The 16,428-nt window shown below is 41.5% G+C and overlaps 2 protein-coding genes across 2 annotated transcripts; both read left to right on the top strand.

Annotated features, from left to right (window-relative positions):
- The first annotated feature begins 10,146 nt into the window (after positions 1–10,146).
- LOC131624647 (uncharacterized) lies at positions 10,147–12,701 on the top strand. The gene is made up of 3 exons (XM_058895584.1): positions 10,147–11,313; positions 11,410–11,710; positions 12,316–12,701. Exons 1-3 carry the CDS (start codon positions 10,147–10,149, stop codon positions 12,699–12,701), a joined length of 1,854 nt encoding a protein of 617 aa, XP_058751567.1.
- An 87-nt stretch (positions 12,702–12,788) lies between these two features.
- LOC131624645 (uncharacterized) lies at positions 12,789–15,596 on the top strand. The gene has a single exon (XM_058895583.1). The coding sequence runs from the start codon at positions 12,789–12,791 to the stop codon at positions 15,594–15,596; it is 2,808 nt and encodes a 935-aa protein (XP_058751566.1).
- Positions 15,597–16,428: the final 832 nt, after the last annotated feature.

Raw genomic sequence — 16,428 nt, 5'->3', positions numbered from 1 at the left:
GCTAAAGTCCCTATTCTTTTTCTTTTACATTTCTGAAACAAAAAAGAGCAAAGCAATTAAGAGCCCATGGAAAACCATGGATGCAAAGGGTGCCTTACACCTTCCCTTTGCATAATTACTCCCCGAACTCAAATCTTTTTAAAAGGTGTTTTCCTGTTTCTTTTAGCCTTTCCGTTATTTGGATAAAATAAAAGTCGGTGGCGACTCATGCTTAACCGCGACATCTCGATTATAAAAAAGTCAGTTCACCGTATTACATCGGCATATATCTGGCATTTGCGACAAGTTCTGGAGTGATGATGGCAGTCTGTCTCCATGGTAGACCAGTAATAACCTGCTCTCAGAATCTTTTTAGCCATTGTATGTCCACTTGAATGAGTACCAAAGGCACCATCGTGTATATCTTCCATAATCTGTTCCGCTTCCTTCTTGTTCACACAACGAAGCAAAGTTGAGTCATGGTTGCGTTTGTACAGGATTCCATTACTCAGAAAGAATTTGGCAGCAAATATTCTTAGAAACTTTCTATCATTAATGGATGCCCCTTCAGGATACTCCTGGGTTTCGAGATATCTTTTTACTTCATGGAACCATGGTTTTTCTTCCACTCCTTCAGTATTGACCTCATTGCAATACGCCGGTTCATCCTGTCTGTAAATGGTGATCATTGGCGCCTCATTGTCCCACCTGACTTTGAACATAGATGACATGGTAGCTAAAGCATCAGCCAGTTGATTTTCTTCTCGCGGGATATGTTCAAAAGTGATTTCTTCAAAGTAAGGAATCAAACTCAGCACATATTCTTTGTAAGGAATTAGATTCGGGTGCTTCGTGTCTTATTCCCCTTTAACTTGATAAATCACAAGGGCCGAGTCTCCATAGACTTCCAGGAACTTGATTCTTAGATCGATTTCAGCTTTGAGACCCAGAATACATGCTTCATACTCGGCTATATTGTTAGTGCAGTTGAAACATAATCTGGCAGTGAATGGTGTATGTCCTCCTGTAGGAGAAATGATTACAGCTCCGATGCCATTGCCAAGCGCATTAGAGGCTCCATCAAAAACCATAGTCCATCGGGATCCTGGCTCGGGTCCTTCCTTCGGTCCTGGTTGTTCGTAGTCAGTAACTAGCATAATATCTTCATCTGGGAAGTCAAAGTTCAACGCTTGATAATCATCCACTGCTTGATGAGCCAGATAATCAGCCACCACACTTCCTTTGATCGCTTTTTGCGAAGTGTACTGGATGTCATACTCTGTTAAGATCATTTGCCATCTTTCTATTCTCCCAGAGAGAGCAGGTTTTTCGAACGCATACTTGATAGGATCCATTTTGGAGATCAGGAAAGTGGTATGGTTTAGCATATACTGTCTTAGTCGGCGAACCGCCCATGCCAAGGCACAGCAAGTTTTCTCGAGCAGTGAGTATCTTGTTTCACAATCGGTAAACTTTTTGCTAAGATAGTAGATTGCATGCTCTTTTCGGCCAGACTCGTCATGTTGCCCCAGTACACACCCCATTGAATCTTCTAACACTGTTAGGTACATTATCAGATGTCTTCCTTCCACTGGTGGTAACAAGATTGGTGGTTTTTGAAGATATTCTTTGATCTTATCAAAGGCTAATTGGCATTTGTCGTTCCATCTTTCCACTTGATTTTTCTTCAACAATTTGAAGATTGGCACACAAGTAGTAGTCATATGGGCAATAAATCTGGCGATGTAGTTCAGACGTCCCAAGAATCCTCTGACTTGTTTCTCGGTACGGGGTATGGGCATTTCTTGAATGGTTTTGACCTTGGCAGGATTAACTTCAATACCCTTGCTGCTGACGATGAAACCTAAGAGCTTACCGGATCTTACTCCAAAGGTACACTTGTTCGGATTCAGTCGCAACCTGTACTTCTTGAGTCTGTCAAACAGCTTGTGCAGATGACCCAGATTTTCTTCTTCGGTGTTGGACTTTGCAATCATATCATCCACATAGACCTCTATTTCTTGATGAATCATATCATGGAACAGAGCTACCATTGCGCGCTGATATGTTGCTCCTGCATTCTTTAAACCAAAGGGCATCACTTTGTAACAAAAAGTTCCCCAGGGTGTTGTAAAGCTTGTTTTTTCCATGTCTTCGGGCGCCATCTTGATTTGATTGTAACCGGAGAATCCGTCCATAAAGGAAAATACCTTGCATTGTGCAGTATTGTCAACCAGTACATTGATGTGAGGTAAAGGGAAATCATCTTTGGGACTTGCCCGATTCAGATCTCTGTAGTATACACACATTCTGACCTTCCCGTCTTTTTTAGGTACAGGCACGATGTTAGCTATCCATGGAGGATAACTTACAACTTTTAGAAAGCTAGCATTGAATTGTTTCTCAACCTCGTCTTTGATCTTCTTGGACATGTCGGGCCTACTTCTCCGCAATTTTTGCTTAACTAGAGTGCTTCCTTCTTTGATTGGCAGGCAACAGACCACAATATCCGTGTCGAGGCCAGGCATGTCTTCATAGGACCAAGCGAATATCTCAACATAGTCTTGTAACATTTGAATCAGTCTTTGCTTGACACTGTCTTCTAAATCAGCCCCTATCTTGACTTCTTTCTTTTCTTCGTCACTGCCCAGGTTGATAACTTCAATTGGTTCTTCATGCGGCTGTATAGTCCTTTCTTCTTGTTCTAACAGCCTTGCAAGTTCCCTAGGTACTTCACAATCTTCCTCACTTTCGTCCTCAGTTTGGTAGATCGGATTTTCAAAGTTATGATTGGCAATAGCAGAATCGTTATCAACAGGATCCAGAGTGAATGTGAATCTGCATTTATTATGTGGGTGTGTGTAAGAACACATAGCTATTTGAAAATGAATGAAGTAAAGAAAGAAACAAAAAGGATCACAAGATTTGAATATGCAAACGTCCCATGATTTTATTGAATGAACATATGATCATGGTATGACAAACCCTTATAAAAAGGACCAGTGTGCTTAGGGCAAGGCACCTGGCTTTTAAGTTCATGGTTCGATAGTACAGGAACCATTTTTATCTTTGAACATATAAACAACGAAAACAGGAAATTGCATTTACTCCTGATCAAAGGAGATAACATCTTCGGCTTCCCAGTTGTTCAATCCATTGTTGTGAGTAGGGAATATCCAACTGCTCCAGTTGCAGTTGTCTTCTTCGTCTTCCACAGCATTGACTTCTTTGGTGGTGAAATGAGTTGTTGATCCTTCAGGATGAGCAAGATACTGAAGGATAGAAAAACACTTAGAAAGGGGGGGTTTGAATAAGTGTAGTCTAAAAACTTGAACGATAAAAACAATATGCACAGTTATTTTTATCCTGGTTCGTTGTTAACTAAACTACTCCAGTCCACCCCCACGGAGTGATTTACCTCACCTGAGGATTTAATCCACTAATCGCAACAAATTACAATGGTTTTCCACTTAGTCCGCGACTAAGTCTTCCAGAGTATCCTGATCATAACCTGATCACTCCAGGAACAACTGCTTAGACACAAGCTAAGACTTTCTTAGAGTATCCTGACCACCACGTGATCACTCTAATTACAACTGCTTAGACACAAGCTAAGACTTCCTAGAGTATCCTGATCAACACTTGATCACTCTAGTTACTTACAAATTAATGTAATCAAATCTAAGAGTATTACAAATGCTTCTTACAAGCTATAATCACAACAGTGTGTCATACCCCAAAATTTGCCCTCCTCTATGCATCTTCAATGGCTCAAGGTTCAAAGAATTATTCAAGTCACTCTCTTCTAATCGAGGGTCTCTAAAATTAGGGCTTTCATTTCATCAAAGGATTGTGAATATTCATGACCCAAATAAAGACCTCTAAATCCATTATTCAATTTTCTATTATTTTTATTTCTTTTATATTGAATTTTATTCAATTAAATTCAACTTAAATTAAATAAATAATGGAGATATCCCAAGGAATGTACAAGATTTATTTTCCAATCAAATCTTTATCATGATATTATTGAAATTTGTTTGGTTTAATAATAGGAAGGTGTTGGGCAAAAAGAGAAAGGAAACCATGTGATTTTTATCAAAAACTCTTTCTCTCAAGACATAAGGAGTCCAAGCCCATACTAACCCTATTTCCATTCACATATATATTCTGAAAAGTTCACTAAGAGGGGGGCAGCCACATAACTTAGGGTTTATACTTCAAGGTTTCAAGAACAAAGGGACATCATCGAATCTAAGGTTGCAGGCTCTCTCAAGAGTTTCCATAGACTTCTTCGTGCTCCTGAGGACTGCAGGGACCAGGGCCAATAGTCACTCACGCTTGTAATCACCCAGAACCCTGTAATGCGTCCTTGCCGGAGGTAAGTAATCCTAAAATTCGAATCGCTTAATTCGTACGTCACAAATCCGTTTTTTGCGCATAGTCATGTTCATGGATGGATATGAGACGTTTTTGATGTATTACATGGGATTTTAGGAGCCGGGATCGCGACTTGCCATTACTAGGGCAAGGAGCACCTTGTGTTTCGGATTCATGTTTCCAGTCACTTTCAGTCGAAACTAACATCACCACTGATATCGTAGACCCCAAATTAGGGGGATAGGGTGGTCTTTGTTTTGTTCCAGCTCGTTATTTCGCAGGTGCAAAAAGACCCCCATCGGAGAAGATGGAGGAAACCACCGCCGGTGGTGGTTTGACTCTTCAGACCAGTCAAGGTACACGCGTGGCTCCAGCAAGGCCTCCCATTGGCTCATTCAAAACGTATAGACTGTTGGTCTGCGCGCTGTTGCACCCCAAAATTTGCCCATATTTATTCCTGACTGGCTTTCACGTCACATTCATATACATGCTTCATATAGGCCATTCATTCAATACATTCATTCATATCATTGTTACTGTTCGAGAAAACCGGTGAAAAAGAGGTTCAATGTGTGGGGTATCTGTGAGCAAAAGAGAAAGATTGAGGACTTGACTGCACAATACTGTTCTCATGGAGGTTCCCCTAAAGATCAGGATTTCACTCTCTCCAAGACAGGGCTCTGATTAAATGATACAGGCTTCAGATTCATCAAGATCGTCAAATTAGGGTTTTCTGACCAAAGTCAACCCTATTGAATTTCTGGTCAAAATTTAATCAGGAAAGTGGTTATGGATGTGAAATATGGCTTCCTGGAAGAAATATTCATTGAAGCCTCTTTGGTTGAAGATTGATTGAGAATTGGGTCAGAAACGATTTAATCGGGAAATTCATATGGAATCGGAGAAAATCAAAACAGGTGACTTTTTGGTCAAAGTCAAGGTCAAACTGTCAAATATTGACTTTTGGTGGAGGATCGGTCAAAGAAAGTCAATGAAATGAATAAAATCAAGTTTTAGCTAAAATTTACCGTTTTGGGAAAGTTAGTTAAAATGAGAAAATCCTAAAATAGAAACTTCTACACTTAGTGAAATTTCTGAAATTTTGAGAATGGTTGACCAGTTCACTTCCCAGCTTGATTTCACGTGGATCTATGCATTATTTCAGAAAATGTTCAACATCAATATTGTTCATCTCATGGAGATGAACAAATTTGTAGTTGAGTATTTTTCCATTTGAAGCATGGTTCGTGAGTTACAGAGATGCAAAGTCTGAAGATTTTCACTGAGTCAAGTCAAGCTTCCAGACAAGCTGTCATGCTAGCGCAAGCATTTGCTCAAACATGTAGTGTGCCATTTTCCAATTGAGTTTCAGGAAATTCTAAAGATCTTTTTAAGGAATTATTGAGGTCTCTATCTTCCTTGCCATGTGTTCTTCCCAATGGGCTATGGGTTGTGTTGATTGAATACGTATTGATCAAAATATAAGGGCTCAAAGTCATCTCTTCATCAAATCACGCGTTGCCAAGTACAGGAGTCAAAACCCATGGCATGCATGAGACATTACGTCGAACACTTGGCAGACTACTTTTAATGCTGATTATTAAAGTCTACAAAAGTCCATTGAGAATGAGTGTGGAGCCATATTACTCTTTGCCACGTCTCCTTTCCATTAAGCCATATACTATATCAATTGAACAAGTGATAGGCGAGATATATGGTCTGGAAGTCGTGCCCTGATCAAGTTAACTTTTGCCAAAGAATAAGGGCCAGAAGCTAGGTCACGGATGCCCTGGGTATGCAGTGGGGAATCATTCGGTTTGCAAGCTGATTTTGAATGTGTTACACTTGTTTTCTCTCCAAAGCATCAACATAAAAAGGGCTCTATCCCATGTCCCCTGCGTTATGAGCCCTTATTTGTGTCAAATGATGAGTCATGAAAGGATCTATGAGCCCACAAAGAGGGCTGCACAGTTTGTTTTGCAAAAGGCTTGGCATGAGATAAGTGGCAGCAGTGTATACGTAAGCAGCATCCAGTACTTCCATAACGAACCATGCATCAGTCTGAGCCATCCAAAAGCGTGAGAGAGTTTACCAAAAAGAAACTTGCGTGTTCCCTAAGTTTTGTAGAGAAAAGATCCACTACTTCTCACCACACCAAACACAACCATACACACTCACACTATAAAGAGCAAAACTCTTCACAATTGCAGGATGGATTTTTTTTCTCACATTCTTATCCTCACTCTCACATCACTCTCCTCTCTCTCTCTCACGTAACAAACTCTCTCTCAACCCTCCCTCCACCATAACAAACTCTCTCTCTCATTCCTCTCTCCACCGTAACCACCTACAACCACCCCAATCTTCACCCTAGCTTCACTCACTTTCACCATCTTCATCTCCTCCGTGTCACAGTTGCCACCACTATTATCATCTTCCCGTCGTCGCCTCAATACTTTCCTCACTCCATCTCATCTTGCACAACTCCGGCTACGTTCCGATTCCGGTCTTCATCATCAGTTCTACGCATAGCGATCCAAGATTCAACGTGGAATTTGCTTCTCAAAGTTTGGAAACAAGAGGCTGAGCGTGTCAACATCATCTTCTGGATTTACACAGCGAGGAAGATTGCAAAGTTTTCTCACTGTGAATCAAGAGCTTTTCAGGTGAGTTCTCTAAAAATCCTTAGCATCATAGCTTCATGCCATAAACTTGTATGCACCTGTTTGTTGTGGACTGTTTGCTCTACATGAATTCTTTGACGCTTGACTGGATTGCAACATATGCGAGTTTGTTTGCTATTAAAATGATTGAACAGTGCGTTTTGGGAACCTTTCGTTCTCGTGGAGTTTAGTTTGGATAGGTGTTATGAGATATGGTTCGGTTTGTGCAGTAGAGTTAGAATCTGAGAAATATAATCGTGGATCTGTATTCTACGCGGAAATCTGAGTTGATTCATGCCGGTTTCGTAAGTTTCTGAGAAATTTGCTGGTCGCCACCATGGAGTTCGCCGGAGAGGACGACCGGAGTTCGTCTCCGGCGTCTGTGTTTGTTTTGCATTATTTCTCTCCGATGGCATACGTGGCGCATTCTTGTTGGTTTGCATTTTCCAATTGATTCCATTTTGTCTTTATTCAGATGATTGGCTTGTGTGATGTTGCATTCTGATTGGCTTTTACGATATTTTTGTCCTCTTGTGACTTAAAGCTTATTTGACCAATTGATCTGTGTGTGTATTTTACATGTCACGATGTCACGTAGCATTTTTCATGTAAGTGAACCATATGATGAATAATACTTGCTGAAAATGAAATTAAAAATAGAACAAAAGGTGAATTGAATCAATTGTGGTGAGGATGGGCCCTTTTGCGCTTTGGGCCATGCTATCTTCTGAACTGTACCTCTGTTTCACTGATGCACCCCCATCCGATTCTTGGGCCTTGGGCGCTACTGTTAACCTCACCCCCTGTTTTGGGCCCATGTTTTGGCTATAACATAATCCAGTTCATATTTTGGTTTACTGATATACCCCCCTGTCGATATATAAAAATATAAAATTAGTTTTATCTCTTTTACTCTTTTTGCATACTAATTGTTTTTTTTTTGCTTAAATAAAAATATGACAAAATATATTTTCTTAACCAATTAGATTTTTAGATTCCATAGTTTTTTTTTTTAGATTCTTAATTGTTGATTTTTTCTTGAATTGTGATTGGTTCATAAATAAAAAATACATAGTCTTTTAGTTTTAATCCTAAAATAGCTTTGACATGAATAAAAATAGTATTGTACTTTTGAATATTTTCATGTTTAGCTTAGATTTTAATTCTTGCTTTTTGTGATTATTTTCTATATTTTGCAAATACCAAAATGCCCTTAGATGTTAAACATTTCTTTTTAGTTAATATTTCCTTTAGATATTAGTTTAGATCTTAAATAGGATTTAGTGTATAACATTAGATTAGAGAATAGGTTAGTGCCCCTCTTTCATTTCTTTTTCTTTTTCAACTCTAAAATACTTAATAAAAAAAACCTGACAAAGATCACACTGTGACTTTTCTGATGTATAGTGAGAAAGAAATGATTGGGGTGTAGGCCCCGATGTACGTTCTTTCTCACCTAGTAGAAAAGAAATGATTGGGGTGTAGGCCCCGATGTACGTTCTTTTCTACTAAACGGAAAAGAAATGATTGGAATATAGATTTCGATGTATTTCTTATCCGTTATTTAGAGAATCGATTGTGGTGTAGACCTCGATGTGCATTCTCTAAATAGTCTAAAACAAAACTCTTTTTCTTGGTATGATCTAAGTCGCAAAGTAAATCTCCCTTAAAAAATACTCAACCAGAAAACATTCAAAATGATTAATAAAGGCTTTGACTTAAAACAGAGTAAGGAAGCGATGCGAAGCCCTGTAGAGGGTCTTCGTCATCGTGGAATTACAATAAAAGACACAAACCAAACTCTTGCTTTTCTTTTGCCTTGTTAGGCACATAAGAACAAGTTAAGTCCTTTCCAAAAATAGGCGTATAAGTCTCCAAGGGTCGAGCATCGTGGATTGTGACCTTAACCGCTGTTCAACTAAAAAACACAAAACAAATGGAAACTATGGAGCCGAACTACGGTCGTTCTGATTCCTGAAAAGGATACGTAGGCATTGGGTCGCGGGGCCTAAGCGAACACACTTGTAAATAATTCCTTCTTTTCCCCGTATTTTTTTTTTGCATGCATTCGCATTTAGGCTTTAGACATAGATACACCCTTTAGATAGAAACAAACATAGGTGGATACCATCGAGTACGATGGGCGTGAGGGGTGCTAGCACCTTCCCCTCGCGTAACCGACTCCCGTGCCCTGTTCTCTGGTCGAAAGACCTTGTCTTTGTTTCGAGTTAGGTTCCTGATATTCCTTTCCCGCGATGGGATGAATATATTAGTGGCGACTCTGATTCTATTTTTCGCGGTAGCGACAGCTGGCGACTCTGCTGGGGACCTGATAGACCAGTGCTGGTCCATTCTTAGCGAGTCGATCCTAGCCTGCGTTTGTTTGTTTATTTACTGGGTGTTTATTTGTTTTTATGTCTATATCTCGTATATATGTTTGCATGTTTATCCCTCTGCTTGCATATCATGTTTATTTCCGTTTGCACATCATGCATATGGATTATATTCTGTGTTCCTTGGGGTCTTCTGTTCTGTTTTGCAGGTTGGGTGGGATGTTCTATGAGGTAAAAGGCCCAATACCCAGGCCAGAGTGACACATAGGATACCTAGGATAGAGTGGATAGTCATGACGCCGATGAGATGTCAGGTCTTGTCTAGTGCGATCATGAGACCCACGCCCAGTCGAGGTCCAAATGGGGTATCATTGTTGGCATGTAGATGCAACAACATTGGTGCCTCAGGAGGACTGATAACGCTGGTTGCCATTTTGACCTACCCTGACCTAGACTACACCCGTGAGTGGGGAGGGATATACATGACAGGTACCGTTGGTGACTATTTGGTTCTGTTGTTGACTATTTGGTTCTATTGATGATTATGGTTCTTCTGGTTCTCTGCTCTATGCCGGACCTTTGATCCTATGATATCTTCTTGCTCAGAATCATTGCCTTGGTCCCTCTATGTCGTGGGGACCCAATCTGCATCATTTTCATCATAGCATGTTTAAATTTCAAGAAAAAAAAAAGAGAAGAAAAAAGAAAGAAAAGAAAGAAAAGAAAAAAAGTTAATTCTCATGTGCATGTCATTTTTCAGGGTATCCAGAAAATATCAATCTCTGTCAAGAATGGATAACAACGTGACCGTCAATCAAGGAGCTACAAGGCGCACACACACTTATACTTTCCATCGCGAGGGTATGGTTCAATTGGGACAATTGGGTGAATTGGTCACTAGTCATAATGAAACAGTGTTCAGTGACAATTATGGCAACATATTATCTCTTCTGTACTCGCGTGTCGACGAATGGGCCTTATCCACTCTTCTTCAGTTCTACGACCCAGATATCCGTTGTTTCACATTTTCAGATTATCAGCTAGCTCCCACTCTCGAAGAGTACTCTTACCTCCTCAACATCAAGATTCAACACAGAGTGCCTTTTGTTTGTGTCCCGGAGAAACCTAGGTTGGATTACATTGCCAACGCTCTTTATTTGAGCTTGGGAGATGTTCATGATAACTGGAAGAAGAATGGTGATACTCATGGCTTCTACATGAGTTTCCTGGTTGAAAAAGCTCAAGAATTTGCTGACAAAGGAATATGGGAGGCTTTCAATGCTATTTTGGCCGCTCTGATCTATGGAATTGTGATGTTCCCCAACATTCACAAGTTCGTTGATTTGGCTGCTATATGTCTTTTTATGGACAAGAATCCAATACCCACCCTATTGGCTGACACATATTATTCCATTCACTCGCGGCATGGTAAAAGGGGGGCTATTCGAGGTTGCTTGCCGCTGTTATATAAATGGTTCAAATCTCACTTGCCTGCTAGTGGTCCGTTTGTTACCTCTACTCAGAAATGGTCTCAGAGAGTCATGGGACTTACTGCAAACGACATCGTATGGTATCAATTCCGAACGGGCATATCTGAAGTCATTATCAGGTGCGGAAACTTTGGTAACGTCCCGCTCATTGGGACAAGAGGATGTATTAACTACAACCCAGTTCTAGCTCTTCGTCAGTTGGGCTATACCATGAAGAGTGGGCCTTCGGATAGAGAGATTTACCAATCCGTGTACTTTGAAAAGAGAGCTGACCCTGTAGCGCTTGAGGAAATCAGGAAGGCCTGGAATAACATTCATATAGGTGAGAGATCCACTCTGGGAGCCAAGAATGCCATTGCTATGGAGCCCTACACCGAGTGGGTTAAGGAGAGAGTCAAGACACTTTTGTTACCATTCCCGGAAGTTCCTCTCTTGTATGCACAACCCCCGAAGATATCAGAAGCTATGGTATCAAGGGAACGTTTTGACCAGGTCCGCGTCGCCAATTTGAGACTGAAAGAGAAAGATAGAGATATGGATTTGAAGCGCTATTTCCTTAAATAGACAAAGAATGAACTGGCCCGTGAACTTAAAACTCTCAAAGGAGAGTCTTCTCAAGCCAGGAAGAGGGTTAGAACTGAAAAGGACGGAATAGTTGTTGCTGCTCCTACTGAAGACCCTCAAAAGGTTATAGAGAAGACTATAAAGGAAGAAAAAGAGAAGCTCAGACGAGAGTACCAAGAAGACCTGAAAGCCCACAAGCTCCGACTGGAGAAAGAAACCAAATATGAGTTGAGGACCATGAAGAAGAAACTGGAAGAAGAGACCGCTCAGAGAATAACAGTTGAGACCCAACTGAAAGGAAGTCACCTCCGCACCGCCCGACTAGCTGAAGAGAATGTCAAGCTTAGAGATCAAATGATGAGTGAAGCAAGTGCACTTGAGAAGACCTATATCCCAGAATGCAAAGGGTGTGACGAACTTAGGGATTGCTGCAAGAATCTAGACACGCAGTTATTCCGAAAGGATGAAGTGATCCAAAGCCTTGTCAAAGGAAGAGATCGGGAGGCGACTAAGAAGCTCTTTGACGAAACAAAGAAGTGGAGTGACGCCCATTTCAGACAAGGAGGACCTTTGTTCTACATTGAGATGAATTGATAATTGAATTTGTTTGTAGATAACCACCAGATTTGTTGGATGGGGTCTCTAATGTTCTTTATATTGAAACATTGTTATTTGTGTATGAACCTACCCGCCTTAGGGAGCTGTTATGAATGAAATGAATTGCTTTCCGTTTTCACTTGATATCTCTCTCATCACGTTGTTATTTGTTCTTGACCATCAATTCGATTTTGGATACTCTGAAAATGGCACCTCACATCATATGCACACATGCACCTCATGCACATCATGCACAAACAGGTACATCAGATGGTGTTCTTATCTGACTGATCAGGTTTTCTCTTTCAGCAATTGCACCTCCGCCTACACATCGCTACTACACAAGGGCTAATCACTCACTGCAAATGGATCAGTTAAGGGACGATCTTATCCAGATGAGAACTCAGGTTACTGCTCAGATGGCTCAGTTCATGGAAGTCATGCAAAACATGGCTGATCGCCAAGAAGAACTCAGAATCAGGATGGACACAGTTGCTCAGGTTGTCGCGGACCCTCCGCAAAGAAATCCTGCTGATATTCGTGTCAATGGTGAACCTGTGATCGGAGGACCTGGTGTAATTCCTCCTGCTGCTAATCAAGGTAATCCCCGTGGGCCTCCCCAGCCTACCCTTGAAGGACATACCACACAACAGATCAGAAGGGCTGCTGCTATCCCCGTGTTGGAAGAGGACTGACACGAGGATTTGTTTCCTGAAAGTGAATGGGGATTCCCACAGGATGCTGGAAGGATGTTTAGAGGTCTGGAGGAAAGGATGAGGGCAATGGAAGGCCAAGGATTGGGTATGGATATCAATGACTTGGGTTTAGTTCCTGGCGTCCGTGTGCCACCGAAATTCAAGGTACCCGACTTCGAGAAATACAAGGGGAACACGTGTCCTAAGACGCATGTCCGAGCTTACTATCGCAAAATATATGTGTACTCTGAGGATGAAGGATTGTTGATGCACTTCTTCCAAGATAGCCTGACTGGGGCATCCTTGGAATGGTATATGAGATTGGAGAGAGCTAATATCCGAAGTTGGAGGGACCTGGTTGATGCTTTCATAAAGCAGTATGAGTATAATGTTGACATGGCACCAAATCGCACTCAGTTACAGAATCTATCCCAGAAAGCTAATGAGTCCTTCAAAGAATATGCACAAAAATGGCGCGAGTTGGCAGCTAGAGTCCAGCCACCTATGTTGGAAAGAGAAATGATGGACTTGTTCACCAACACTCTGGAGGGCCAATACTACTCCGCCTGCTCTGCATCCTCAAGTTTTGCCGAGTTGGTTATGATTGGTGAGCGAATTGAAAGTGGGATTAAGGCTGGTAGAATACAGAATCCAAGTGCTGCTAGTTCCTCTTCTGGGGCAGGAGGGAAGAAACCATATAACGGATTTACTAAGAAGAGAGAAGGTGAAACGAGTGCTGCTTACTATGGTAAAGGTAAAAGCCATGTTTATCAACAGGTGGCCGCTGTTACTATACCGAGTACTCCTCTTCAACAACAACCACAACAACAGCAGAGGCATCCCCCACGTCAGTATCAGCAAAAGTCGAGGCCACCAAGAATTTTTGATCCCATACCTATGACATATGCACAATTACTCGCTCATCTCTTACATGGGGACTTGGTGCAACTTCGTACCATGGGCCCTCCACCTGCTAAGCTTCCTCCTAACTATGATGCTAATGCCCACTGTGAGTTTCATTCTGGGGCTGCTGGTCATGATATTGAACATTGCATAGGATTCATGCATAAAGTACAGGATCTGCTCGATTCAAAAGCTATTGAGTTCACCCCTACTCAAGGACCTAACGTTGTACAGAACCCTATGCCTTCCCATGGAACTCATGCCGCAAATGCCATCGATATTGTTGAAGACATTTACTTGGTCAAGGATGTTATCGAATTGGGATCGTTGTTGCCATTATTGAAGAAGGAATTATTGAGGATGAGACTATACACTGGTTGTGGAGAATTCTGTACTGATTGTATGGTCACCTCCTCAGTTTGTGTCAAGGTGAAAGATGGGATTCAACAGTTGATAGATAGTGGGTATCTACAGTTTGAGCATGTGCGACATCCAAAGTCAGTCAAGAATGAAATCAATGTGCTATCCATCCCGTATACTCCTACTAAGATCCCGATTCCTGCCAGAGCGCCGCCTTTGGTCATCACGTTGCCTGGTCCCATCCCATATACTAGTGAGAAAGCAGTCCCATGGAATTATGGCGGAGAAGTTTTCTACCAAGGGGCCAAGTATGAGATTAAAGCACCGGTTGAGAAAGAAGATGTTGATAATGTTGTTGGCATTGGAAGAATGACAAGAAGTGGTCGTATTTTCAATCCTCCCCAGAATACTCGCGATGACAATACGGAAGCTCTAGCTCAAGCAAAAGGGAAAAGAGTGGTAGAGGATACAGTGGACCAGGGGCAAAGCTCTAACTCTGAGGACACTGTGGCCAAAGAGATGGAAGAATTCCTAAAGATCATCAAGAAAAGTGAGTATAAAGTGGTTGACCAATTGAGTCAAACTCAATCAAAGATTTCGATCTTGCAGTTGCTCTTGTGTCCGGAGACACATCGAAACGCTTTGTTGAGACTTTTAAGTACTGCTTTCGTCCCTCCAGAGATCTCGGTGAATCAACTTGAAGGGGTGGTGTCAAACATCAATGCTGGTAATGGATTGGGATTCACAGATGCAGACTTTCCCTCCGAAGGTAGAAACCACAATAGAGCTTTGCATATATCAGTGGAATGTAAAGGGACTATGTTATCTCGTGTTCTCGTGGATAATGGATCTTCTCTGAATGTATTACCGAAGTCGTCTTTGATGAGGCTAGATTATTCTGGTGTCGAGATAAGGCCGAGTGAATTGACGGTGAGAGCCTTTGATGGGTCAAGGAGATCAGTATTTGGGGAGGTTGACTTGCCAATAATGATAGGCCCTCAGCTCTTCACTATTACTTTCTTTGTGATGGATATCCACCCATCTTACAGTTGTCTCCTGGGACGTCCATGGATCCATGCTGCTGGGGCCGTGACTTCCACATTGCATCAGAAACTCAAATTCGCAATTCAAGGAAAGATAGTCACAATATGTGGGGAGGAAGAACACGTGGTAAGCCACCTTGCGTCCTTCAGGTATATTGAGGTGGAAGGAGAGGTCCACGAGACGCCTTGCCAAGCCTTTGAGGCTGTCCAGACTATCAAGATCCCTTATGTTGAAAACAAGAAGTCGGAGGCTCCCATGTCTTCACTAAAGGAAGCTAAAGCTGTGGTTGAATCTGGTCATCCTGAAGGATGGGGTCGAGTCTTGGATCTACCAGTCAAGCAGGATAAATGTGGGATTGGATATCAGATGGGTCAGAGTTCATCTAATAAGGCCTCCAAGAAGCCCGGAACCTTCGTTCCGATCAAGTTCTCTAGTGCTGGCATCGTCAAGGATCATATTTGTGCTGCCGATGATGATATGGATAGCGATTATGACATTGAAGAATGGATCAAGCCGTGTGTCCCAGGACAGAAACTTCTCAACTGGTCTTCCGAGGACATCATCTCAATTGCTTCTGATCAAGAGTAATACTGTCTGTTTTTGTTTATCATACAATAATTCCTGTGTTCTGCCCAAGATACAGTGAACACATGTAGGGCATCATTTGTTGTTTTTCAATGTTAAAACCATTAATAAAAGGACGTTTTTGCATTCAAATATTTTGCTCCCTGTCTTTCAGTTTTTACTTTATATTTGTTTTAAATTAATAAAAAAAAATATAATAAAAATGGCAACGTTTCTTATTCATCATCTTCCCTCCACTCTAAAATAAAGCATAAATCATAATTCATGCAGATCCACTTCTCCTCCAGATTCTGTTGGTAACGATCTTGCTATGCCTCGTTATGACTTTGACAATCCTATCTACACCGCTGAAGAAGGGGATGAAGAAGATTGTGAATTGCCTGATGAGTTGGCCAGATTGTTGAAACAAGAAGAGAAAGTGATCGAGCCACATCAAGAGCCTATTGAGACGGTGAATCTTGGCACCGAAGAGATGAGAAGGGAGGTTAAAATAGGGGCTTCTTTGAAAGAGAATGTGAAAGAAAAGTTGATTGGAATGTTGAAGGAGTATTCTGACATCTTCGCATGGTCTTACGAAGACATGCCTGGATTAGATACTGATATTGTTGTGCACAGGCTACCCCTTAAAGAAAATTCTCCGCCCGTCAAACAGAAACTCAGGAGAACACGTCCTGATATGTCCAAGAAAATCCAAGAAGAGGTTCAGAAGCAGTTTGACGCAGGTTTTCTTGCTGTAACAGTTTATCCACCATGGGTCGCCAACATTGTACCTGTACCTAAGAAAGATGGGAAGGTACGAATGTGTGTCGACTATCGAGATCTGAATAGGGCGAGC

This window comes from Vicia villosa, unplaced genomic scaffold (assembly GCF_029867415.1).
Source record: "Vicia villosa cultivar HV-30 ecotype Madison, WI unplaced genomic scaffold, Vvil1.0 ctg.000146F_1_1, whole genome shotgun sequence".
NCBI classification, from domain to species: Eukaryota; Viridiplantae; Streptophyta; class Magnoliopsida; order Fabales; family Fabaceae; genus Vicia; species Vicia villosa.
This window is presented reverse-complemented; position numbering and strand designations above follow the sequence as displayed.

Coding starts and splice junctions, on each gene's coding strand:
- LOC131624647 (XM_058895584.1), top strand. CDS start 10,147: ATGGATAACAACGTGACCGTCAATCAAGGAGCTACAAGGCGCACACAC. Junction 11,314..11,409: donor CGAAGATATCAGAAGCTATG/GTATCAAGGGAA, acceptor TTCCTTAAATAG/ACAAAGAATGAACTGGCCCG. Junction 11,711..12,315: donor TGAGACCCAACTGAAAGGAA/GTCACCTCCGCA, acceptor TTTCTCTTTCAG/CAATTGCACCTCCGCCTACA.
- LOC131624645 (XM_058895583.1), top strand. CDS start 12,789: ATGGAAGGCCAAGGATTGGGTATGGATATCAATGACTTGGGTTTAGTT.